The sequence below is a fragment of the Neohortaea acidophila genome (genome assembly GCF_010093505.1).
Source record: "Neohortaea acidophila strain CBS 113389 unplaced genomic scaffold BDY17scaffold_5, whole genome shotgun sequence".
Taxonomy (NCBI): domain Eukaryota; kingdom Fungi; phylum Ascomycota; class Dothideomycetes; order Mycosphaerellales; family Teratosphaeriaceae; genus Neohortaea; species Neohortaea acidophila.
This window is the reverse complement of record NW_022985514.1, coordinates 629929-655451: the sequence shown is the minus strand read 5'-3', so window position 1 is coordinate 655451 and position 25523 is coordinate 629929. Positions and strand designations below refer to the sequence as shown.

Sequence of the window (25523 nt, the reverse complement as noted above, 5' to 3'; positions counted from 1 at the left end):
AACGTGATCGCGCGGGGCTTACTCAGCCACTTTTGACAACCTTAGCGCGTCACGTCGCCCAAGGCTAACCGCGTTTTCGCGATTGATGGAGACGGCAGCCTGGGTGGTTCGGCACTTGCCCAAGAAACAACCACACCACTCCGCCCCTCCAAACCGCAAGATGCGCCGAGCCGTGGCAGACTCGGATGACGATGAAGATTATGAGATCATCGTAGGCGCAGACGGATCAGATCTCACTCGCAATCTCTACGCAGAAGATGAAAGTCTAGCCTCCTTCGACGCTTCCATCGCCAACCTCGATGGGACTGTAGACAAGAGCACTGACTCTACAGGTGAGACATGATTGCTTTTACCATCTTCAATCAGTTGCTGACACTTCTCAAGAACGCCTACGCAGAGAAATTCGACAAGCAGAGCTCGGATTACGCAGTACCAACAACGCACTCAGTCCAATCGCCTCAACTTCGCCCGACATGCCGTCGACTAACAAGCGCCGGCATGCCTCTACATCTGGCGTAGAGACCAGCCCGGTGCCTTCAAGGGCCGCCAAGCGTGCGAAGACGCTGAAGACGTACAGCGCCTCGGCCGGCACCATCCGTCACACTTCCTTGACTGCGGAAACCAGCTTCGACCGCGCGATGGATGAAGCCAGTGCTCTTCACACGTCGCAGTCTGTACACTTTTCGGAACACTCGAGCGCCGCTGTTGGCCCTTCTTCTGTACCCGCTGCTGCTGCTCTACCTTCAGCATCGCTCCAACAGGATTTCATGGATCACGAACCGAACATGATGTTCCATGACAGCGGGAGCACTATTGCCGATCGCAGCTCCGAGGAGGAACGCATGCTGGCCCAGACGCTTGCGGGAAGGAAGATTACTAGTACGCCTGCGATCGGTCCTCCGCGGTCTGGTGCTCAACACAGTTCTTCAATCCCTTTTACTGCTTCGGAGCACGGCAACAGCGCGAAGAGCAGTGTGAAACACCCTCTTCCAGGACATGTTATTCCCAATGAAGCAACCCTGGCCAACGATATGGCGCATGAACAACCAAATGATGGGGCTGTGGACGGCACTCCGTCCAAGGACTCTCATGCTGATGCGCAGACCCCAATTGATGGAGCAAGCGACCAAACGGCGAATCCTGCGCTACCTGAGAACTTCAATCCCAGTCCGATTGTCGAGATCCCACGCCACGAATCGACCACCCGGAGACGAGCCTCCGACAGCACTCAGACCAGCACCAGAGGCCGCAAACAGAAGACTCAAGAAGACAAGGCCCCGAGCGACCCGCTCAATTCGGACGACAAAGCGATTGGCTTGCCGAAAGAACGCTACCAACCTCGTCCCCGCCGACGTCGGGCGACAGGTTTGCCAGAAGAAGAGATCGACTACTCCGTTCGTCCTGAGAAAGCCGCGAAGGTCAAGCGAGTCAAAAGCTCTGGTGCGGCTACGAGTTCCACCGCAACCTTATCCGCGGCGAAGAGAAAGGATGCTGGTCCTGAGGCTGATCAGAACGCGGCTGACGACATCACAACCCTTCCAGAAGACGATGTCGCATCCAAAGCAAGCAATAACCAGGCCCACGTGGAACCAGCGGACCCTGAAGCCGGTACTGAAGCAATCACCAAAGCAAGTGCAGAAGCACCATCCACCCTTCCAGATGTCGAATCCTCTCATCCAACCAAGGACAAGCCAGACACCGCAGCCGACGAGATCTTCGTCAAACCAGCAAAGCCCGCACCAGCCGCGCGCAATTCCAAGTCCTCCAGATCCAAACGATCACACACCACCATCTTCGAAGACCACGTTGAGCTTGTCAGCCCCCGGCACGCAACACCGAGTCTCAGCCAGCAGCAAGCCAAGAGGAAGTCCGCGCTCGCCAATGTCCAGAATGAGGCGAGCAAGAAGAAGCGCAAAGTGGTCGATTCTGATGATGAAGACGAGGCGTTTGGCGTGGATGAGAATGATGAGTCTGAGGAGGTCCATGACTCGCCGCCGAAGAAGCGAGGCCGAGGGCGTCCGCCTAAATCCACGACGAAGGCGCAACGAAAGTCCGCTGAAACGGTGACTGAGGAGCAGGAGGACAAGGTCGATGCCGCGCCCGACGCAGACAAGACTCAGACGAAGAAGCGAGGAAGCGGTCGTCCGCCCTCGAAAGCTGCTTCAGAAGCTCCCGATCCAGAAGCTTCCAACGCGTCGACCACCCCTGAGAATCCCCTCGAGAATCCCGCACCCGACAAAGGCCAACAAACTCCTGCAGTCGAGACCGCCACCGATCGTCCAAGTCAAGATGCATCGAAGATCCCGACTCCGTCGCCGGAGAAACAGGTCACAGCGGCGCCCGAGAAATCCGCCTCCAAGACGAGCCCGACTTCCCACTCTCCCATCAAGAGTTCTTTGGCTGTGCCGTTGCGAGTGGGCTTGAGTAGGCGGCAGCGTATTCCGTCTTTGCTTCGCATGGTGAAGCCTGTCCGGCCGAGGAAGGAAGGGTAGACGTCGTGGGAGTTGTGAGCAAGTGTCGCTTTCTTACTTGAACGAAAAGTGACTCTGTAAACGATGGAAGGACGGACAGAGGCACGATGAGCAGAGGCGCATAGCTAGTTAGCTGTCAAGCAAGTGTAGATGTCTGCATGTCTATACGAGTTATATCCATCACATCTCTCACTCGCACAATCTAGCCTCCACTTGCCAATCAAAGTCGTAGTAGGCCGGAGATGTTGAAAATCCCGATCATCGTCATCCATATCCCTGAAGCTCCCAGCATCCGATCAAGACGCGAGCTGTCTGCCTTCCATCAAATCAGGTAACATCGCAACCAAAAACTCCACAAGATTCCCAGTATGCAAGGACATGAGATGCCAACACCCTTAAGAAACAGCCACAGGCCTCGCCGCACCATTCACCACCACCCTCTCCACCCCCTCCCCAACAGAGGCAGCAGTAGGATCAGAAGAAGCAGCGGCCATCCCCTCCGGGCCTCCAGTTAACCCCTTCCGCACCCGCGCCACACTATCCACAATCACAGCATCGATCCCCTCGCGCGCCTGCAACTTGCTATTCTCCGCGATATTATTCAACGCGCCGTAGGAAAAGCACACGAGATTCGAATTCTTCACCACGGGGATGAGACGCGGGCACAGCACGAAGGGTTCGCAAGCCGAAACGATGCCGAGCAGATTCCAGCGCGAGGCGAAGCGGATGGCTTCTTGCAAAGAGGAGGCGCGGATGTCGCCTACCTCGCTTGTGCCGGCGTCGGTGAGGAAGAGGACGGGCATGGAGGGCTGCTTGAAGGAGAGCAGGAGGCAGATGTCCGGGTGGAAGGAGGAGAAGAGGACGTTGCGGCCCTTGGGCGCGTGGTCGTACACTTTGGCCAGCACGGTGTCGACGAAGGAGTTGAGCTCCACCGCGTAGGCGTCCATGCCTTGCTCTTCCGACTCGAAGAGCATTGGGTACTTGACCTCGATGTTGAAGCCGACTGCTGGGTCGAGCTTGGTGAACATTTCTTCTAGTGTGGTGAAGGGCGCGTGGATGCTGTCGCCGCGCGTGTTGCCTTTGAAGCCTTTTGCTTTGAAGTCGCGCGTGTGTCGCATGCGGTCGCGCGTGTCGGGGCGCACGTCCTCGCCGACGGAGAGGGAGCGGTGCACGCGGCTTTTGGGCGGGGCGGGGTTGGTACCGTTGGAGGCAGGCGGCTCGAGCCAGGAGGGAGATGGGGTACGGGTGGAGTGATGCTTGCGGGGGTTGCCGCCGTCGCCTAGAGCGAGGAATTGCTCGAGCGTGAGGGTATGGACAGGGACATCGGCGCCGGTTTCACTGACCAGGAAGTCGTGGTAGATGACGGGGACAAGATCTTTGGTCATTTGCACGTCGAATTCGACGTACGATGCCCCGAGATTTGCGGCGGTGATGAAGGACTGGATTGTGTTCTCGCCCAGCTGGAGCGAGGTCTTGGTATTCATGTTCTTACCGCTGCCGCGATGGCCGATGACGAGTGTGGATGATTTCTTCCAGTACGTGCGATCCTCGCTGATGCTCATGTTGGGATGACTGAAGGGCTTGATGATGAGGAAGTTGAAGTTGACGGTGCCAATAACGTCCAACGTTGTCGCTGACATGAGCGGCACGCTCAAATCCCCTTGCAGGCTCATCTTTGTGAATCCAATGTTAGGTTTGATGCTGGAAAGGAGAGCAACGCCTCTAGCAATCCTCTTTTCCGGCTTCTCGGGGTCGCCGGCGTACGTAGGCACCAGGTCAAAGTACAGCTTGACCTTGCTGGGATCCTTTGTTTTGAACGTGAATGGCGACGTGCTGATATTCTCTTGAATTGGAAGATCCACCAGAGTCCGCTCTCCGCTGGCACCGCTCGCCGACACCATGAGTGACAGCGCAGTATCCAGTTGCGTAGCATGAGCGTAGGAGATTTCGATATTATCCAAAACCACCGGCGGCTTGTCCTTCGCTTGGCGCTCGTCAATCGTGCCCAAGCTGACGTTGATCATAGATTCGTCGAGAAGATATCGATGGCCGAATTCCTTCACAGGCTCCGGCAGACGTCCGTTCGTGGAGCCTTCCTTCGAAACACCATTGGACCGGCGGTCCATCAGCGCCTTGGCTTTCGCCATAGGTCCATCCTGCGGAGCCAAGTTTGGACTGGGTTGAACACTTGGAGGCCGTGGGAATTGGGCTAGAAACCGGGCAATGTCCAGATGACCTCGTAATGCCGCGTGTTCTTGGGGAGTCCAGCCGGATTGGTCAGGCTTCGTGACATCGATGCTTCTCGGAATGAGCATTTTCACGATGTTGAAGTGCCCGTCGACACAGGCGATGAACAAGGCTGTCCAACCATAAGTCTTCTCGACCAACTCGACGTTCATTTGCTGGTCGCTTGTCCCTTCCAGCAAGGTCGCTGCGCATTCGTCGTGTCCGAATCGTGCAGCCACGTGTAGTGCAGTCTCACCATTTTCATCCTGGTAGTTGATGTCGACACCAGCATCGACCAGGAGCTTGACAATCTTTGAATAATTCGCTTTGGCAGCCAAGGCCAAAGACGCGCCGCTCTGTTCCACATGCTTGCTCGTCAATCGATGGTCGAGGAATTGATGTTGGTCATCCAGATGCAGAAGAGCCTTCGCCGTCCGGTAGTGGCCATTAACCACCGCCAGATGGATCGGAGCATAACCATCCGCATCTTGCCAGACCGCCGAGTCCACACCATCAGACACATCGAAGAGATCCCAGTCTTGCATGTACTTCATCAAAGCCTGGCTCACGGCCACTAGCCCATACTGCGCGGCGTAATGAAGAGGCATCCGTCCGTAGTTGTCTTTGCTTAAAATCCCGGGCTTCTGGCAGTCGGACAGATGCTCCAGAACGAATATCAGGAGTTGCTCTGCTTGCTCATCCTTGCCAACATCAGCATTAGGATCTCGTTCTTCGACTTTGAAGGAGCCAGGTGCTCTAACGGGCGCTTCGGCGGCATTGATGTAGATCGAGGACTTGGCGATTCCCGCTGCCTTTTCTGCGTCACCCGAAAGCTCCATCACTCGCGTCCGGCCGATGGAGATGACGAGGCGGTGCAAACAATTGCGCTTGTTCATGTCGTCTTCTTGGTCGATTGACGAGACTTGGCGAAGCAAGAACACAATCGAGCGCATCGATCTGTACGTGATCGCACGTTGAAGTAGATCCAGTCGCAGATTCTTCTGAGCATCGCTGGCTGCATTGGGAGGGATCAGAGACAGTAGAGTCTCAAGGCCCTCGAGATTGTCCTTTTTGACGGCATGCTCCATGGCATCCACACTGCTCGAAGATAGGTTGAGCCTGGCCACCGACGGTATCCGCCGCAATGATCGCGAGCTCTCAGAATGGACCGAGTCCGCATCGTCGGCCACGTGGATATCCCCAAGGCTCGACAACCACTCGTTGATGGCACGCATATCCTGCGTGAGCTTGCCATTCGTGGCGAACTGCTTCGGGTCGACCTTGGTGGACATGTAGCGACTCTGCGCGGTGGAGGAGGGTATCTTCTTGTTCAACTTCTTCGTGATCTTGACAAAGCCTCTGCGGTTGACCTCGCCGTACCACTGCAGCTTGCGATACTGGCCGCGCAGCTCCAACAACGCGCCAATCAGGTCCTCCATATCCTGCTGTTCCATGCCGTCTGGGAGTTTGGAAATCATTCCATACCGGTCGTACAAGAGGCGCAGTCTACGCGCAAACTCTCCATACTTGCGGTTGTAGAAGGTGTCCACATCTTCCAGCTGGCGATCGAGGGTAAAGAAGAAGCCTAGAAGGGGTCATTAACTACGTCCTGGCAGCCTTGCCAGGTGGGACTGTACCTGCGAGATCCGGCTCTTCCTCCTCGTCAATGGCGGTTTGGGCCGTTTTGATCAACTTCTTCAATGCCTTGTAGTCGATGTACGATCGCGCCCATTCCGGGACCTGATTTCTGGGAAGGTTCTGCCCGAACTTCATCTTGCCTGCGAGGTCCGAAGAGCCTAGTTGGAATGAAGGAGAGCGAGGCAAGCAGAGCAGTCGGAGCGAGCGGGCGAGATCCTCACGGCGGAAGAGACAGTTGTGTAGCCATGTTATAGGCAAACGCACAAGTGTCAATACCCTGGGATGATGCTTCTGATACTCATGAAATCCCGTGAATCCGAAAGACACACACAAAGAATGAGGGACGGGAGAGTCAAAGAAGGAAGAAAATAAAGGTGAATGTGAAGAATGTGAGAAAAGGTTGCAGCCATGACCGTGCAAGCTTCACCCCACCTTATTGGTGGAACGTGGGGCGGTCAGGCTAAAGGTCAGCAAATGTGCCTGGCCGGGGGCACGCGACTCTGCTCTAAGCCAGACCTCTGATCCGCCGGCGATCATGCGCCGTGGCATCCGGCCGGCGAGCTACGGCTGATGAAGAGTTGATGAAGCGAACGCCCCAAAAACAAATTTCCACGCGCTCGCCGGACGACGTGCATCGAGACCGCCCGACTAGGCCCAAACCGGCCATTGCTGCCTCTCACGTGTGCCGCCTTCGGCAACGTCAGACCGAATCCGGGCAGGCACATGACACGATACGAGTCGGAGGCGTCTCGTAAGCATGCATCGGTCGGACATGAGCGATGCTTGGGAAATGCAGTAGGTAATGAGTATTAAATGGTCGGCCAGACCACGGATTAGGCTACTCCTGGCGAGTACGTAAAGCAATTAACTGCAGGGCCATATCAGCCTCTCATCAATGGTGATGTCCAGCAAGCTATTTCATAATCATAAGTCGCGACCCACGCTGAAAGTCACAAACATGAGGGTCATTCGAGGTCGTTAAGATATCTCATCCCGGCGCAACAGACATGGTCGAAATGGGAGGCACTGCATTGGTCGGGGGCACCTGGCCCACCACTGGTGCAGCGGTGTGAGCGGCGGTCTTTCTGCGCCTGTGTTTTCGAACGCCAGTCAGCATGCAATTCTGCCAGACCGCTGAAGGCACGGGGCAGACTCACGGAGATCGAACGCAATCCTCGCACCTTTCATGCCCACACACCGCACATCTCTTAGTCTTACTCGCCGCGGTCGTCGTCTGACAGCGGTCACAGGTCCAGCGGATGCGCTGCCGCGGTCTGCGGTACACGCGCTCTAGCTTTCCATCTCCGCCGTCGGCTTCGTAGATCCCCAGCCTGCCGTCTGTCGCGCCCATCTTAGGCCGGAGCACCAGTTGTATCACAGGTCGAGAGCTGCGACGGACAGAATATCGCAACTGCGTGATATAGGGATCGTTGTCGTCGGCGCCGTCGTCATCTTTCTCGAGCGAGTCTCTGAGGGGTACAGGGGGCGCCTGCGCTTCTTCCATTGGAGCATTGTTAGGCGACAAGGCCGCGGACACGGGCACAACAGCGGAGTCCTTCTGCTCGCCTGTACGCGCTGCCTTCTCTTCAATGTCAGTCGGCTCACCCTCTGCGTATGCTGTCCCATATCGCTCGAGGGTTACGTCTGTTTGTGTTGAGTGGTCTCTGGTGTTTCGTACGGGTGTTGTGAAGGGTGCGTTATTGTTGTCGGTATTGTCGTTGCCTGCTTCAGGAGGCAAGTTGTGATCGCGAGGGACTGCGGGAGTTGCTGCCGTATCTTCTATCAGAGGCGCTGAATTTGTAGCCGGAACTCGCTGAACATCGACAGACTCATGACGCAACACAGGTGCCGCCGAGGCCGCTAGTAAGTCTTCATCCGTGGTTTGTTGTGGCGGCGAAGGTGCACGAGGCATAACATCATCAGATCTCGTCGAATCGCTGCGGCCGCGTCCACTTCCACGAGCATCGCTGAACCTCCTCGCCGCGCGCTTGATCCTCGAGATCACCCGACTCAGACCGCCCCTTCGGCGTTCAGGCATCGCCACTGCATCAGCCATCCTTTGTTGCTTTTGCTCCGTCAAGCGTCATTACCTGCCTGGCCCTTGCACTAGCTCACGCGGCCGTGAAGATGCAAGAGCGGGTGATGGACGGTAGACGTCGGGTGAGAGCTGGGTGGAAGATGAATGGGAAGATGTCAAGCAAACGAACAATTGGGGCGAGCAATAAGGCAAGAGGTGGTGTGACGCGGAAACGAGAACAAGAAACCCCCACGGATGATCGTCCAGCGGGCTGCAGCCACTTCTCTAGCGCCCGCTCCTCCCCGCCGCCCCAACCCCAATGTCAAAGCTGGCAGGGCCGCGATTGGTTAAAATTCGCCTCTGGCTTGCTCCGAGGGTGTGGGGAAGGGACCACCTGCCGGAGCTTACGAATGCTTGATTCTCGAGAAGGCTGAAAGGGAGAGTCTTGGTCGAGTCATTCAATCAATCATTGAAAGAAACGCGTGTCATCATCCTGAACCCCCCCCGATGCTACCTTAGTAGGCGGTCCGCAGTAGCTTTTCTAGAACACTCGACTACCTATGCCGTGATCCCCTTCTCGCCACGCGCCTGAAGCAACGCATTCACCACGCCCGTATCCTTGAAGATCTTGACGTGCCCGAGCTTCATCCCATCATGAGGCGCGCCAGGCACGTGAATCAGCTCCGAATGATAGAATATGGGCACCAGCGCATCCCACTCCTTCCCATGATGGTCGCTCACCTTCTTCTCCCCCTTCGCCGGCGTCCCCTTGAGGTTGACATACAAATCGAAATGCCCGAAGAAGTCGTGCCCCTTGCCGCCCTCCAGCTCCGTCGTGATGATAGTGAAGGGGAAATGCTTGTACGTGGGGAAGGGGTCGTGGTAGAATTTGACGAGCGCCTGCTGGTATCCGTCCAGCCCGTCGTCCCAGTATTCGCCGTCCGGCGTTTTGACCGAGTAGTCATCGTCGAAGAAGTCGCCGGCGTTGCTGTGGTCCGGCTGGTCGAACCATTCGATCAGTTCCTCCGTCCAGCGGAGCACGGGGTGTTTGCGGGATTCTGCATTGAAGTCTCCGCGGTGGATGAGGGCGTGTTGTTTTCGCGTAGACATGTTGCGTAGGTATGCAGCCTTGCTAATTGAGCTGGGAAAGTCGTGGGCAAAATGGTAGCTACGGAATAAGAAACTAACAGCGACCAGCAGCATCTTTATACACACCGCCATCCGTTCCACTGCCCTGCATAACTCAGGTCGTAAAGTCAACGCATCGAACATGAGAGGGGCCATCGTGAGCTCCCGCATATGCTGGTGCAACTTCCCCATCCGGTAAGTGCGGCAGCCCGAGAGTGTCTGCATTTGCCAGCAAAGGAAAGAAGAATGCTGTCCGCGCCTCGACTAGGCACGTAGCTCTCGAGCACGCTGTACGAAGCGATCGTGTCGACACGCTGGAGCTGCAGCGTCTGCATCGTGCGTGGAGCTCTTCGTTGGAAGTGCAGAATACGAGGTCGTTCCCTGCATCAGGCAGATGAGATGGCATCTTTCTTCGGCCCAAAGACTCGCTTACAAGCAAGGACTCACGAGGAGGTGTTGGCTTCGATGATCGACGGTCTTGATCGTACATACAATACACTAAGGGGCACATGGCACCTATCGGGATATCCCTATGCTCCCGTTCAGACACCTTCGCTATGCCATGCTCCAAAACTCAATGAAAGAAATAAGCACTATCGCGAATCTTCCGCACATCAAAGCTGCCACGAGGCGGGATCTGCAAAACCGTCAGTAAAAGCCGGCGAGTATCAAAAAAACACCAACGTCAGAAAGCATCTTCAACTCACCTCAGGAAACGTAAGCGGCTGCCAGACGTAGAGCTTGCGCAAGGTATGAGCCTTTGGCTTAGCCGGCTTCCCCTCGCCGCCCTGCTCACTGGCATCCTGAGCCTCGAACGCTTGTGTGGTCTCGTCCGCGCTCGCGTTCGTGGCGGCCGTGCCGTCGTCTTCCGCAGCGGCGACGAGATCCGACTCGCCATCCGCCGCGTTGTCCTTGCCTTCTAGAATAGTGCCAAGTTGATGCGGCCTGATTTCCGGCTCGGCGATCGCCTCATCCCCAAACTTCGCCAGAACGCTGCCGGGTGTCACCATAGCCTCGCCGCGCTTGCGCTCTTCGGGATCCGCGCTGTCGAGCAAACGCAAGCGTTCCACTTCCGCCGCCAGCTCTCCACTGCCCATCTGCCGATGCTTTTCCTTCCTCAGCTTGGTGATCTTCTTTCCGACAGGGCTGTTCGCCACGACAGAAGCGAGGTACATGCAGCCCTTGTAGCGCGTCTGAAACTCCTCCCGCAGCCTGCCCACCACGTTGTCCTTGTGCATTTCGATGAACGCGTCGCGGAGGATCATGCTGAGCCTGTCGACATCGCATGCGTGCGTCCAAAAGGAGTCGTGGATGCTGGCGAACGTCATGCCGACTTCCTTGCACTTGAGCGCGCTGAGGAGCATATGCGTGGCGTCCAGCGAGTGGATGAAGTTGGGCGGGAAGGCCTGCAGTTGCTTGCGCTTGCTGACGGGATGCCAGACTTGAGGATCCGAGATTTGAATGCGTTGCAGGCTGGTTTGGATCGGGCGGACGGCCAGGCTGCGATACGGCTGAACAACGGGCAGCCTTAGAGGGGTCGTCCATACCACAGTCGACTTGAACAAGGGTTTCGCCGTCTTGGTCTGCGCAGCGTTGGATGCACTGGTGCCTGTAGATTGATGAGCGAGGGCTTCCAGCTGCGACGTCTCCTTCCGCTTCTTGGCTCTCTTTTTGGTGGTTGGTTTGGCGTCGGATTTGGCATCAGCATCCTTCGTAGACCCGGCCTTCTTCGCCATCTCGCCGTCTGCGAGTTTGGTGAGGTCGGCAATCTGCTGTGGGGTGATGCAAGTAGAGATGCGGTCGGCGCACACGCCCAGCCAATGCTGAATGGCTTGCGCGCCTTCGAACATCTCGCCCAGGGATTTGAAGATTTTGGTGGCGATGTACTGCGACATGTTCCCCAGATTCACGGCATCAAACGCCTTGACTTCTGGAAACAAGACCTCCAGCTGCCGGAACACCTGCTCCTTGGCACCGAAGAACGTCACGCCGTACACGTTGGTCATGACGGGCTGCTTGACGCACTTCCGCGTGATACGGCCATCAAGCTTCTGTGCGATGAGGTTCCCAGCTGCGGCGTCTTTGCGAACTTCGTCTACCACAGCAGTCATGACCGCAGTGTACACATCAGCGGGGCGATCGCCGGGCTCGAGGTTGACCTGTGCAGCGCCCGCGGGATCTCCTCCGAGTGCGGCGTAATGTTGCAGTCCATTACAAGTGCCGTCTTGTTGGATAGGAAGATGTGACACAAACTTGGTCGGATCGGGCGAGTCGAGGGCTGCTGTCAATTCATAGCATGCTGCGAGCGTCTGCCATGCGTCTTCGGCCTTGAGCCACCATCTTTTGCCGTTGAGTGGATTGCGCACGGAGTCGTAGATGTCGTCGAGGTGCGACATGGTGAACTCGATACGCTCTGCCATGCTGGCCTTGTCATGACCTGCAACCGTAGCTAGGTGTATCTTCAGCCACCTCAATCCATTCGGTCCCAGCTCCTTGCCATTAGCAAATACAAGCAAGCCTCTAACGTTGTCGGCACCCATGTGGTTCATGTACGGTGGGATGGGATACGCTCGTCCACGAAAGTCCAGGCTGTGCGGGAAGTACAATGTCTCGTTGACCATTGTCCTCGCAATCTCAAGCTGGAAGTTCTGGAAACACCTCTTCGAGTGCAAGCCTGAGCGTTTGTTCTCCACTTCCCGCATCTCCAGGAGCCATTTCCGTCGAGTCTGTCCATCTGCTGCTTCCGGAAGCTTCGGCACGTCCAGGGCTGGATGAAGAGGGGCGAAGTTTGCAACCTCCTCGCCCGAGTTCCAAGCTTCCAGCTGTACCTTGAACACTCCGTGGTGAATCTTCCATGGCACCGACCCGAGAGCAGTGAGGCCAGCGTATATCTGGCTCATGTCGCCCTTCTTATTTGCAGCGATGAAGTAGTCTTTCCCGCTCCGGTCCCCACTGGGCAGGCGAAGAATCGGGTTCGAGTAGTGGAGGTAGCCGCCCTCATTCCAGCCCTTCCACGGCTTGGGCTCCACCAGCATGGGCATTCGTTTCGCAAGTAGGCCGCCTAGTGGTTCGCTCACGATCTTCTCCATGAGTGCCGGATTGGGACAAACAAGGCCTTGTCGCTTTCCCTTCTCGAATTTGGTGCGATGTAGGAAGGCTGGCTGCAGCTGGGTGACCGTCTCTCCCGTCCTTGGATGCTTTCTGGTCACTGGCAGTTGCGCGGACTCGATGAGCTTTGAAACTAGGAACGCGCCAAGCTTGACTCTGGCATCAAGGGGCCATCCCAGCTGTCCAAGCAGTGTTTGTCTCCGTGCTTCAGCCTTTGACATCTTCTTGCCGCTGTCGCTCGCGAGCTGCTTGCTTTGCTTGCCTTTGCGGAGGTTTCGAGAGTGGTGCTTTCCGAAACGCCTGTTCTGCTTCGATGATCCGGCCATACACTCCTCTTCAATCTCTCTCGCCAGCCCGATGGTCAGCATGCCCAGCTTGACTTCCGTCTCGTACGCCTTTCCATAGTTCCTTTTGGCGCCGTTCATTCTGTTCAAAACATACAAAATGGTGCTGGCTGCGATCTTCTCCGGTGGCAAGAGCTCCAGGTATGGGCCATAGTGGTATCGATCGTGGTCGGTTTTATCAGGCTGGCTCAAGGCCTTTTTGCACTCGAGCAATTCCGCCTTAAGCAACGGCAGGAGAGCGGAGTACCACTGCCACATGAGCGCGCTCACAGGTCGACTTTGCAACGCAGAGTGTATTCCGATCCGCCGCAGTTCCTCATCAGCTCGCCTCCACCGATCAACGGCCACTTCGACCGCGGTCTCCTCGAGTATCTTTTGACGCTTGAATGCCGCTTCATGCTGCTCCTCTATGGCTGCGTCGGCGGAGAGAGAAGGGTTGGCTCGTAGATCTTGCAGAGACCGCTTGACATCGGCTAGTCCACCACCGCGCTGTTCGGTGGGGCGGACATCTGGCAGCTGCTCCATCGACAAGGGATCGCTCCTGCGGTATTGTGGACGTTGGCCATCCCGAAGAGGCTCGAATGCAGCTGTGGGAGCCCCGGTCTCAGCGATTGCCGCCTCGCCCTCGAGCAACTCAGTCAGAAGCGCAAACTCCGAGTCGTCATACTCTTCCGACTCAAGCACCTCGTAATAATCCTCCTCGTCGAGCTGCTCGGCCATGGAGACGTAGCTGTGCACAATTGTCTCCAGCTGCGGCCCAGTCAATGCTCGTAGCGATGCCCGGATCATGACCACCAATAATTTCGCATCAACCAAAGTATCTTTCCCTCGAACTTCTCCATCAAACCATCTCTGCATTTGTCTCCATTGCTCTTCGCGTTCCTCCTGATCCATCCCGATGCGCGACATGCGTCGCAAGCCATGTTCGAGATAGATCGTGTGCGCGTGGAGGAGCTCCGCAGAAGTGGTCGGACAGAGTTCGGCGATTCGTTTGATGATGACCTCGGCCGTGCTGGTCCTCCCAATCTGCAGAAACGTATGGAGATGCTGCAACAAGTCTACAGCTGTTCCCTGAATACCATGTGAAACTTTGACAGTCGCATCGGGGCTCTTTGTAGTCCAGTCAAGGATGATCGGGTCGTTTGCCGGCCGAAGGCTCGATAGCTTGGATGTCGATTGGGGCGAAGCATCCCAGGGGATGTTGCGATCCTGATTCGAGTTGCGGAACGCATTGTCGTAGCCGGGTGGCGGATAGAGGGTAGCATGGCGAGGTGAGTACTGATCGGCCGCGGTGGCAAGCGCACGTGTCCTCGGTGCGCTGGATTTTGAAGCGGATGATCGTCGCCGTCGGGGGCTATGAGGAGCGGTCGAGGTATGGGTGGCATGCGATGCCTGCCATTGCACTTGCGCCGGTGCTAGCCAAGGCAAATTGAGCTGTGCAAAAGCTGCGGCAAGACTGCTAGCTGTGTAGCGTTGTTGTCGGCGAACCGCATTTCTGGTGAGCATTGTTTACACCTGTCATCCACAAGTGTGCACACGCTCACCACCTCCGCGATTACAACGAACGGAAGGTGAAGGGAGGGATAGAAGGAGAGGATTGAAAGGCAAAAAGTTGAAGATGAAGCAGATCTGCACACTCCTTGAGATGGAAGATGCAAGATTTGGGCCGGCCCGAAGAAAAGCCGATCTCCGTCACGTGCGCGTTTGCCTAAATGAAAATGCATGACGCCTTGGGAAAGACGACATGCTTGAACACATACGAAATGCGATAGACTTGTTCGCGATCTCCGATCAAAGCTTCCGCATTTGTCGCACCCAGGTCGTCTCCGCGATTCTGTGCCCCTGTCCGAATGCTTTGGTAGCTACCTGGTAATGGCCATCCACCCTGCAGGCCGCGTAGAAACGTTTATGGGTGGCTACGACGTCTAGCATCTTATGCAGTGCAAATCAAAGGTATGAAAGACTCGTTAGAACGGCGGTTCTTTACACCGCGGTGCTCCGCCAAGATGCGATGAGTCCAGAACTCGCAATATGAGGAAGGCGCGACTCAGAGGTAGATGCCTAATTCCAAGCTATCACGACCTCACCTCACCTCTTTCCATTGTCTTACTCTCCACTCCCTCGTTTGCTTCTTGCTGCTCCAATGCCTTGATGGCACGCAAGATCTCGGGCACCGCCGCCCGGCACTCAAACCAGCCCATCGAGATGAGGAAGCCTGTGCAACGCGCTTCGAAGCCCGGCACGTGCAAATCCACTTTGCAGCGTTTGAACAGCGGCATTCACCTCGATGAAGAACGCGACGATGAAGATCTGACGCCTTTGGAGTACGCTCGGAGATACAAACTGGTCGCAAACCACCGTGCCCGCAATCCCCTTCCTGCCGCTCGTGCGAGCCTGTCACATGATGAGTGCTCGGACGAAGACACCTCTTGCGAACACGATAACGCGGTCATCGGCGAGAAATGGGCCGTGGACAGAGGCACTGCTCAGTTCCTTGCTTCAATCATAGCTTTGACCGAGACCAGCTGCATGGTAGAGGCGGGTGAAGATGACGGACTTGCCAATCTTCGACTCACGGAGCCCCTTTTATCGACCGACCCGGAGCTGGAGCTGGAGCGCTTACGAAGACGGCAGGTAGCAACTATCAGCTCGCGAGGCATGAAGCCATTTGTTCTGCAGCCAGACAAGGGCCAGAGCTTCGCTTGGTCGCCCGCGGAGCAGCAAATGCAACACCGAGCGATTGAGGCTGTCAACGGCGAGAAACTCCAGATTCACTCCGACACGCTGAAGTATATAAAAGATTGCATGGACCTGGCGTGCTCGAATGAGGGAAATGACTTCATGAGTCTTCCAGATCAAGCCACGGTAAGTTGTCCCATCTCCTTGTTCGGCCATTGCTCATAGTCTCCAGGTCCAGGTTCTCCAAGCGAGGTCATTGAGCCCGCCCCTGTTGCCGATGTCCCCAGATCTAGCCCCTCAGATGCTTGAAGGAACTGCAGGCGATATGGTCTTCACATCAACTCCTGATGATCATACAGCGATCGAAGCAGCAGACCTCGAGCGTCAGATCATGGAGCGGGAATCTTGGTCGTCTCCATACACATCGCCTGTGATTCCGTCCGATCCAAGCCTATCTACTCCATTGCAAGGCGAAACACTTCACCGTCTCAAACTCGACTCTCCATTTCTTCCTGCCGAGTCTCCAGAAGTTTCGCCGCCGGGCACGATGGCTGTCGCTGTTCCAGCAACATTGAGCACTCTTATGCCGGAAGCCGACGACGATATACGACTGGAAGACCTGGACGAGGATCTTGACGATTTCATCGCCAATGTGACAATGCCTTTCGCCGAATGGGTGGTGCAGCAGACTGAAAACGAGCAGCTGGTGGAGATCGATACTACAATGCGAGTCAAGGTTCCTCCTGTCGATCAAGTCACGCTCTCTGCTCCCTGGAAGGCGACGCAGTATGGAAACGATTGGTTCAGAAACTTCATCGTAAACGCAATGGGCAAAGATATCAGCACCAGATGGAGTGGTGTCTCGAAACTCGAACGTTCTCTACCGTGGAAAGCATTCCCCTCGCGGTTGGGGAAGATCGAGAACGACGAGAGTCTCGATGAGACTGCGCTGACGGAGTATCTATCTCTCTTCACCTTCGAAGATGAGCTTGATGTCACATCTCTCGTCCCCAAAAAGGGGGGGCTGCGAATACTCGACAGTGAAGATTCCGACTACGACGAGCTGGAAGCTGCAAGCATAGACGTGGCAGAAGCAGACCCGCCGATGTCTGTACCGCACACCCAAGTTCGGGCGATACAGCCACCGCCACCGAACACATTGACCGTCCGAAGCTCCGCGAAGCCCGATGCTGTACGGATGGACATGCAGACATTGTTGAAGAAGCGCAAACTCGAGCTCGAGAAGGCAGCAGATCTCGAGCATCGTGCTAAGCGGCTTGAAGTTGACACAACCCTCGACACATCTTCAAGGCCCGACTTTGGAATCACTACGACACGCGGTCCTCCGCCATTGACTGGACTGTCAAGCTTTATGCAGTTGCAAGGCCAGCGCTCGAGCAACACAAGCAATGTGTCAGCCCTGCCGACGCCTGCTCCAAGACCGTGTGCACCATTGGCAGTCATGGTTGAAACTCAACACGACGAACCTCCAGCAGATCAGACGAAGAGGCGGCAATTCGCGATGCCGGACATCGAGTCACTCGGAGCAACCTCGATAGTGGTGTCAGTGAAATTCCTTCAGGACCGGCACGTGGCAAGGGCAGTGCAAGACCGTCTACCGATGGTGGACTTTGTCGAGCGAACAAACCTCGGCCCAGCAGGCGATTCGCGAGTGATGAAATATGTACAGGATGAAGAGGCAGACATTACGATATCACCAAGTGTAGGAGTAGTCCTGACCACCGTCCAGAAGCTGAAGCAGAGAAGTCTACCCGGGCAGGGCAATTTCTGGGGGGTTCGTGAGCGCATCAGTGCAGTGGCACCACGATACGAACAGGTCATCGTTCTCGTGAGCGACAGCCGGCACAACGGAGATGGGTTCGACAAGCAGATGGCAGCGCAGCTGGATGAAAAGGACGCAGAAGCGCTTGCAGAGTTGACCATGTTCGGACATCAACTGGGCAGCGACATCGAAGTCTACTACATTGCAGGAGGCGACGACGCACTCTCGACGTGGATCGCAGCGGCCATATCTCGGCATGCGACGCGAGGTGTATCGTTGCAGGACGAGAGCTCGTCGGAGCGGTTCCTTCGCGTAGCCGGGTTGAACGCTTCCGCGGCTCAGGCAATTCTCAGCGAGATGCGGGTGCTGGGCAGTACTTGGCGCGGGCCTGGCGAGGAGGTGGTCTCTGATGGTCTCGCGGCTTTCGTGCACATGAGCTCTGCAGAGCGGATTGAGCGGTTCGGGCAACTGATGGGCGGCGAGCGCGTGCTGCGCAGAGTGAGCCGGTGCATTGACGGGGGGTGGAAGGCTGCATATGCAAGGCCCGAGCAGCGTTTGGGAGACGTTGCCGCTGCCGAGTGGATGTAATCATGTCGATCTGATCCAGCATTCATCAACCAATCCGGCAGCCATTGCACCAATCTGGCAAGTTCAGGGTGGTTTAGCTTACCGCCATCTAATACGACGGATCAAATGGATGAACGACGTTCGCTTAGCACATGCGCGGGGATCGCGATGCATCCTGATTCCAGCAGCGAACCCTGATCGCGTGCGTCGCCGATACGTAAGGCTGTCGGTGCGATGACTGCTGGTGATCATGACTCCACCATGCGCATGATCGTCGTGCGTGTGCCTCTCCGGCTCTTCGGAGGTGCCACCTAGCAGCAACGCTGCAAATCTCGTAGCCGCCGAACTACGCCTCCACCGCAACGCAAATATTGCCTGCGCTCGTTAGGCAAACGGGCACTTGCCTGCGAAAGGAACGCGATCTGGCCTGGCCGTTAGCTAATCAAAAGGAAGGCGCGGAAAAAGAAACGAGGCTACCGGAGAGTAGCGACGCGCTTCGCCACACCATTCGAGCAATCTAGACACGCGCCACAGTTGGACCTGCACTCTAGACCCCACCGCGCCTCAGCCGGTGGAGCGCCCAATTTCCAATTCAGCGCCCAGCGGGAGCAAAGCTGCCCGGTTTTGTGACGCGCTGGCCAACTTAATGTCCGCGATCGTGGTGGGCGCTGTGGCTGGTGCGCGGAGGTTGGACTGGGTTATGCTTTCCTTTTCAGCGCTCGTTGTCCTGCACCTGCTCTGCCGACATGGAGCTACACACGGAGCTGCGGGAGGGGCCAGGACGAAGCCAATCGAGAGGGGAGTGTACGTATGGGAGGAAGGCGCAGGGCAATGTGGTGCAGTGCAGTGCGGTGCAGGCGCGCATTGACGGTCGCACACGCCCGGTATATAATGTAGCCTTGTGCCTTCCCCCGGTTTCATGTTGTTGTCATTGACGACGGGCTACAACTTGTGTACAACCATTGCTGTGCTCGTTGGAACCACCCACCCCATCACATCCATCTCTTCAACCATCATCCTCAATCATCTCTGGTTCCATCGACTATTAGGAGCAACGGTCAGCCAAACGAGCTCTCTTCCCCCCAGTCGCATTCCCGCCAAATTTGCCGCCGATCGTGACGTCGTGCACCCCCCCGAACCCTTGAACCGCGTTCGCGCGCCCGTTTCATCCAATCTCTCACCCGCCGCCGCAAACTCTCTGGGACGACGGAGCCAAGCAAGCTAGCTGGGTTTGGCACACTGGGTCTGGGAGTGTGGTGGAGCCCGCGTACAGGATCATCTGTGTACTGACGTACTCTGGCGCGTCCTGCTCGGTCAATCCGTCCGCATCTGCAAATTTCAGAGCAACACTTCACCTCATCACTAACCCACCGCCTCACCCCTCGTCCCTGAGGCTGCCTCCTCTCACTCCCTCACTCCTCCTCAATCGGCAGCATCAGTCTCGTATCGTCGGCATCGACAGCACTGACTGCTAAGACCTTGCGCACAGCAAGGCTACGTTGCCCACCATGTCTTCGGTGAGTGCTGCCAATTCAGCCATCACCATCTCTCCGCGCCTCCGCTGACCGCACTCGCTTCTCTTCCGACAGGGCGCAAATCAGAACACAAACCCTAGCTCAATGCAGGGTTCGTCGGCCTCGCAGATCGTCTCCACCCTCGTTCCCGTCCTCGCGGTCGCTGCTGTCTACTTCAGCGTCTTCTTGTGCTTCCGCGTCAAGTTCGCTCGCATGTACGTGCTCCGACAATACCTCCCACCGTATCACCCCGACCGTGAGCTGACCAGGTTCTCAATCATAGCTACCGCCCGCGAACGTTCGTAAGCACCGTCAATCCTCAAGATCGCACGCCCGGGGTCTCGAGCAGCCTCTTCGGCTGGATCAAACAGTTCTACGCCATCCCCGACTCCTACGTCCTCAACCACCACTCTCTCGATGGCTTCCTCTTCCTTCGCTTCCTCAAGATGTCCGTCATCGCCTGCATCGTCGGCTGCGTCATCACTTGGCCCGTCCTCTTCCCCGTCCACGCCACGGGCGGCAATGGCCTGACCCAGTTCAACATCCTCACCATGGCCAACGTCAAGAATAAATGGAGGTTCTGGGCCGACGCGGGCTGCGCAATCCTCTTCTTCAGCTTCATTCTGATCATGATTACGCGCGAGTCCATCTACTACATCAATATCCGTCAGGCATACCTGTTGTCCCCGCTCTACGCTGAGCGCCTCTCGTCCCGCACAGTCCTCTACTGCTCGGTGTAAGCATTCCTCTCGTACCCTGTCCACATGACCACTTACTGACAATATCTCAGCCCCGAAGAGTACATGCACGCTGGAACGCTCAAGGCCATGCTGGGCGAAGGCGTTCGCCGCATTTGGTTTGCACGTGACTGCAAGGATCTGGAAGACAAGGTCGACCGGCGCGACAAGGCCGCTTACAAACTCGAGGGCGCCGAGACCGCGCTCATCAAGACCGCCAATGGAAAGCGTCTCAAGGCGGAGAAGAAGGGTGCTGCCGGAGCCACCGAGGAGGGTGCGGATGCAACACGCTGGCTCGACCAAAAGGACCGCCCAACCCATCGCCTGAAGATGCTCATTGGCAAGAAAGTGGACACCATCGATTGGTGCCGCAACGAGCTCAAGCAACTCATCCCCGAAGTCGACAGGATGCAGGCAGAAGAGAAGGCCGGCAACTGCAAGATGCTGAACTCCGTCTTTGTCGAGTTTGAAACACTCTCCGAGGCCCAGGCGGCATTCCAGAGTCTTACTCACCACCAGGCCCTGCACATGTCTCCTCGCTTCACCGGCATGACTCCACCGGAGGTAAGACGATTCGATACTAAGCCTACACAACCATTCGCTAATGTTGCTGCTTCGTAGGTTCTCTGGGACAATCTCGGCATCAAGTGGCACTCGCGTGTTGTCCGCGGCTTCGCCACCACGGCCATCGTCGTCCTCCTCATCATCTTCTGGTCCATTCCCGTCGCATTCGTCGGCGCCATCTCCAACGTCAACTACCTCATCAAGGTCATCCCGGCATTCAAATTCATCAACAGCATCCCCACGGTCGTGCTCGGTGTGGTCACTGGCCTTCTCCCCGTCATCCTGCTCGCCGTCCTCATGGCCGTCCTTCCCATGTTCTTGCGATGGATGGCCAAGGTGAGCGGCTGCCCGACGCGGAGCGCAGTCGAGCTGAAGACGCAAAACTACTACTTCGGCTTCTACGTCGTGCAAGTCTTCCTCGTCACCACCATCGGTTCCGCAGCCTCTTCCGTGGTGGGTAACATCATTAAGAACCCCGCCAGTGCCGCAACCCTCCTTGCAGCAGACCTGCCCAAAGCAAGCAACTTCTACCTCTGCTACTTCATCCTACAAGGCCTGGCGTTTGTCGGTTCGGGATTGGCTAACGTTGTCGGCCTGGCTCTGTTCCTTGTCCTCGGCAAGATTCTCGACAAGACGCCGCGCAAGATGTATAAACGGTGGATCAATTTGACCAGTCTGGGCTTTGGCACGGTGTAAGTTTTCTGTGCACACTGCCGCTCGATCCACGCAGCACCGCTGACAACCGCTACAGCTTCCCCGTCTACACGACCTTGTTCGTCATTGGCATCTGTTACGCAGTCATTGCTCCTCTCGTCCTCGGCTTCGCGGCCATTGGCCTCTACCTCTTCTACTTTGCCTACCGCTACAACCTGCTCTTTGTCGGCAACCAGGCAATCGACGTAAGCACACATCACCTCCCTACTACACGTTGGACAATCACTAACACTTTCCCTTCCTCCTCCAGACCAAAGGCCTCATCTACCCCCGCGCGCTGCAACAGCTCTTCGTCGGTCTCTACCTCGCCGAAGTCTGCCTCATCGCCCTCTTCGCCATCGGCGTCGGCTCCAGCGTCGGCGCCATCGGGCCCCTCATCCTCATGATCCTCTTCACCATCTTCACCGCCCTCTACCAACTCTCGCTCAACAGCGCCCTGGACCCGCACCTCAAGTACCTCCCCAAATCCATGGATGCGGAAGAGCGCCGCCTGCTAGCCGAAGAGCGCGGCGAGCACCTCGACACCGACATGGAAGCCGGCAACGGCAACGGCCACGGCGAGAAGAACAACGGCGCCGGCACAAACGGCACAAACGGCACAAAAGAAGCCGTCGCCGCCTCCGCCGCCCCCGCCACCGCCGCCCCGCACAAGAAACCAAACATGCTCACCAAGTTCCTCAAACCCCACATCTACTGCGACTACGCGACCATGCGCCGCCTCGTGCCCAAGGAAATCGCACCCGGCTACGACGCCGAAGTCGAGGAGGAAGCCTACTTCAACCCGGCCATTACGGAGCGCATGCCGCTGCTGTGGATCCCGCGGGACCCGATGGGCCTGTCGCGCAAGGAGGTCGCGGACACGGGCGCCGTGGCGCCCATCACGGACGAGGGCGCCTTCCTCGACGAGAAGAATAAGGTGGTGTGGGATGCGGAGGATGGGCGGCCGCCGATTTACCAGGAGAAGATTGATTACTGAGTTTGCGATGCTCTCTCGCTCGCTTGCTAAGGGATTACTCTCGTTTTTATCCCACTCTGAAGTAGATGAGATTCCGCCCGATCGTTTTTCTCTGCGGATGAATGGTGTTCCTTGCTTTTGCGGCGAAAGGAGGTGGACGCGGGGGGATGGCTTTCTTTGATTCATTCCCACGTCAAACAGATACCAGATCGCGTTGCTTGTTTCAATGGAGTCTAATTACACTTTGCTTTCGAAAGACGGGAGGTCCGGCGCACGGGAGAGATGACTAGGTGTGACAGGTGTTTTCTCTTTTGCTTCTTTTTTCCCAAGGGGGCAGGTTCAGTACTACTACTGTAGAGAGCAAAGGAAAAGTAGTTCATTAAAGATCACATTCGTTGTCTTTTACTTTGATGTAGATCTTTTTCTTGGTTGCGTCGGATTCATATGAGAAAGGGAGGCAAGTCTTGTTTGGACGGTTTCAATTGCGCTACAATTGCATCTATCGCATACAACGCCCTCCTCACGCCCGCGGGTAGAAGACAGTCAGACAAGTAGTCGTAGCGGAGAGGGGGAAGAAAAAGTACAATCCCTTTCCCCTCCCATGTCTACTCTGCAAGCGACCCTGGTGGGAAAACAAAAGCCCAGCGCCACGAGCAACAAAAAAAAACATCTGCACATCATTACACACGCGCCAAACCCCCCAACACACAAGCGCCCTGCTCTACTGCACATTAACCTCCACCCGCCCCTCGGCACCCGGCGCACCGCCCTTGCCAAGCTCAGGCAAGAGGTAGGTGATATCATCCCAAGGATGACGGTACAAGCCGGTGCGCAGGCGCTTCTGGTCGAGGAAGTGGGCAATGAGGCCGATGCTGCGGCCGAGGACGAAGAGGCCGTTCAGCACGCCGTTGCCGAGGTAGTCCTCCGCCTCTTCTGCGGAGAAGGCGCCGCAGTTGCGCAGCAGGTCGACGAAGCAGACGGCGATGCAGCCGTCGACGTTGAGGATGAGGTTGTCTTTCTTGGAGGTGGTGACAGTCTCGACGGCAATGGCGTAGTCGAGGAGTTTGGTGCTCGGGAAGTTCTTTTGGCAGTACTCTTTCACGAGCGTGACGCGGAGGTCGGGGTTGTTGCGCGACTTGACGCGGTGGCCGATGCCGGGGACTGGGGGGTTTGTTAGGGGTGAAGTTCACGGGGAAAGGGAGTGTGAGACATACTGAGCTTGTTCTCCTTCCTCATGGTATCGACAAAGTCACGCGGGCTCATGCCCTTGTCGTAGGCCTTGGTGAACTCCTCGGCGGCGCCGTCGAGAGCACCTCCGAAACGCGAACCGATGGTCAGCAGACCGGACACGAGCGCGGAGATCAAGTCCTTGCCGGCACGGGTGGTGATGATGGTGTTCATTGCACCGGACACGGCGGGACCGTGGTCGGCAGTGAGCATGAGCACCATTTCCAGGAACTTGCCGGCGTAGTCGGGCAGTCTGCGACGGAACCAGAGGAGAGACATGACACCGCCAATGCCGACGTTCTCCTTGAAGACATCGGTGATGGGAATGCCGGCGTAGAGGAGTTCCTGGCCACGGTCATCGGAGATGGTGGAGATGAAGGCGGCGGGTTTACGGATGAGACCGAGTTCCTGGGCCCAGTTGTAGTCCATTGGGATCTTGGGAACGGCGGGCTCAGCGGCGGGCTTGATCTGGCCGGATTTGATCATCTTCTGGTAGATCTGAGCGAGGACACCTGGGAGCTCCTCAAAGGTATCCGGGACGAAGATGCCAGCTTCGCGCATGCTCTTGTTCTTCATGTTGGCCGTCTCGAGCTCGGAGTTGGCCATGGAACCGGCGTGACCGAATTGCACCTCAGTCGTCAGCATGCCGGCAACGGTACCGATGGCCCAGGCAACGATGGGCTTGGTGATGATGCCCTGCTTCACGGCCTCGATGACACGGTACTCCTCCACACCACCAACTTCACCGAGGAGCAAGAGGATCTTGCATTCAGGGTCGGCTTGGAAGCGGAGCATGTGGTCGATGAAGGTGGTACCGGGATACCTGTCACCGCCAATGGCGACACCCTCGTACACGCCGTCGGTGTTTTGCGAGACGATGTTGTTGAGCTCGTTGGACATACCGCCCGACTTGGAGACGTAGGCGACGGAGCCCTTGCGGTAGAGCTTGGAGGCGACAATGTTGTCCATCATGCCACCAGTGTTTCCAATCTTGAACGCACCCGGCTTGATGCCGCCGACAGTCGCCGGGCCGATGATGGTGATGCCCTTTTTCTTGGCGACGTGAAGGATCTCACGAGCACGTCGCTCGGGGACACCCTCGGCGATGATTGCGATGGACTTGACTTGAGGGAACTCCATCAATTCCATGGTGGAGGTGTAAACGGAGCGGGAAGAGGCGAAGTTGACGACGTGGTCGACATCGCTGTGCTTGGCCATTGCTTTTTCGGTGGACTGGTAGACGGGGAGGAGAGTTTCCGAGGTGCCCCAGTACCTGAGAGTGTCAGTCAGAAGAGGCCAACAGCAATGTAGGGGAGCTGGGAGCGTACATCTTGGAGACATATTGGCCGCCAAAGGTATAGATGATACCGGCAACGGAGGGGGTCTTGCGCTTGCAGATGAAGTCAAAGTCAAGCATGCCCTGGACGGCTCGTGTTTGCAGGCCACTGCACAGCAAAGGTCAGTGTCTGGTGGGTATGGTGGAGCTGGCCAGGTGCAGGGGATGCTTACTAGACGAAACATCTCGTCTTGTTGTGGAAGAGGGTGTGTGGTTGGAGGGGGCTCAGCGGGCGGCTGACGGGGGCAAAGCGTTTGATGTTATCATCGGCAGAGAGGCTGGCCTGAGGGGTGAGGGAGCCATTCATGCCGTTCACGCCATTGGCGGCGGGGGTGCCGTTGGCTTGCGAGGCCATTGTGAGGTGGTGTGAGGTTTGTAGCAGGTCTGGAAGGGGGGAGGTGGGCAGGTGGGCAGGTTTCGCTTGGAGGGTGCAGAGAAGATGACAACCACAAGACGGACAGAGAGCAGGAGGAGTGAGAAAGGCAGTGAGATGTGCGACGGTGGTGGCAGAGGCA

At 56.8% G+C, this 25523-nt stretch overlaps 9 protein-coding genes across 9 annotated transcripts; 4 read left to right on the top strand and 5 right to left on the bottom strand.

Annotated features, from left to right (window-relative positions):
- Window positions 1–87: 87 nt before the first annotated feature.
- Window positions 88–2617, top strand: BDY17DRAFT_345799 (uncharacterized protein). The gene is made up of 2 exons (XM_033738085.1): window positions 88–332; window positions 385–2617. The coding sequence occupies exons 1-2, from the start codon at window positions 161–163 to the stop codon at window positions 2490–2492; spliced, it is 2280 nt and encodes a 759-aa protein (XP_033589749.1). The 5' UTR covers window positions 88–160; the 3' UTR covers window positions 2493–2617.
- BDY17DRAFT_296957 (Glycerophosphoryl diester phosphodiesterase family-domain-containing protein) lies at window positions 2618–6898 on the bottom strand. The gene is made up of 2 exons (XM_033733522.1): window positions 6335–6898; window positions 2618–6282 (listed from the first exon to the last, which is right to left on the bottom strand). The coding sequence occupies exons 1-2, from the start codon at window positions 6468–6470 to the stop codon at window positions 2867–2869; spliced, it is 3552 nt and encodes a 1183-aa protein (XP_033589748.1). The 5' UTR covers window positions 6471–6898; the 3' UTR covers window positions 2618–2866.
- A 245-nt stretch (window positions 6899–7143) lies between these two features.
- Window positions 7144–8672, bottom strand: BDY17DRAFT_296956 (uncharacterized protein). Its single transcript, XM_033733521.1, has one exon. The coding sequence runs from the start codon at window positions 8389–8391 to the stop codon at window positions 7489–7491; it is 903 nt and encodes a 300-aa protein (XP_033589747.1). The 5' UTR covers window positions 8392–8672; the 3' UTR covers window positions 7144–7488.
- Window positions 8673–8910: 238 nt separating this feature from the next.
- On the bottom strand, window positions 8911–9462 carry BDY17DRAFT_323930 (uncharacterized protein; the record flags this gene model as incomplete). Its single annotated transcript, XM_033737103.1, has 1 exon — window positions 8911–9462. The coding sequence occupies one exon, from the start codon at window positions 9460–9462 to the stop codon at window positions 8911–8913; it is 552 nt and encodes a 183-aa protein (XP_033589746.1).
- Window positions 9463–9936: 474 nt separating this feature from the next.
- On the bottom strand, window positions 9937–14567 carry BDY17DRAFT_296952 (uncharacterized protein). The gene is made up of 2 exons (XM_033733520.1): window positions 10188–14567; window positions 9937–10117 (listed from the first exon to the last, which is right to left on the bottom strand). The coding sequence occupies exons 1-2, from the start codon at window positions 14436–14438 to the stop codon at window positions 10055–10057; spliced, it is 4314 nt and encodes a 1437-aa protein (XP_033589745.1). The 5' UTR covers window positions 14439–14567; the 3' UTR covers window positions 9937–10054.
- Window positions 14568–15055: 488 nt separating this feature from the next.
- Window positions 15056–18013, top strand: BDY17DRAFT_345794 (uncharacterized protein). The gene is made up of 2 exons (XM_033738084.1): window positions 15056–15797; window positions 15844–18013. The coding sequence occupies exons 1-2, from the start codon at window positions 15084–15086 to the stop codon at window positions 17980–17982; spliced, it is 2853 nt and encodes a 950-aa protein (XP_033589744.1). The 5' UTR covers window positions 15056–15083; the 3' UTR covers window positions 17983–18013.
- A 544-nt stretch (window positions 18014–18557) lies between these two features.
- On the top strand, window positions 18558–18875 carry BDY17DRAFT_296949 (uncharacterized protein). Its single transcript, XM_033733519.1, has one exon. It carries the CDS (start codon window positions 18608–18610, stop codon window positions 18827–18829), a length of 222 nt encoding a protein of 73 aa, XP_033589743.1. The 5' UTR covers window positions 18558–18607; the 3' UTR covers window positions 18830–18875.
- A 594-nt stretch (window positions 18876–19469) lies between these two features.
- Window positions 19470–22466, top strand: BDY17DRAFT_310225 (uncharacterized protein; the record flags this gene model as incomplete). The annotated part of the gene is made up of 7 exons (XM_033735415.1): window positions 19470–19478; window positions 19551–19690; window positions 19759–20211; window positions 20266–20776; window positions 20834–21468; window positions 21507–21675; window positions 21741–22466. The coding sequence occupies 7 exons, from the start codon at window positions 19470–19472 to the stop codon at window positions 22464–22466; spliced, it is 2643 nt and encodes an 880-aa protein (XP_033589742.1).
- Window positions 22467–23166: 700 nt separating this feature from the next.
- Window positions 23167–25315, bottom strand: BDY17DRAFT_250764 (citrate synthase-like protein; the record flags this gene model as incomplete). Its single annotated transcript, XM_033731102.1, has 4 exons — window positions 23167–23606; window positions 23660–24945; window positions 25001–25117; window positions 25182–25315. 4 exons carry the CDS (start codon window positions 25313–25315, stop codon window positions 23167–23169), a joined length of 1977 nt encoding a protein of 658 aa, XP_033589741.1.
- Between the last annotated feature and the right edge of the window lie 208 nt (window positions 25316–25523).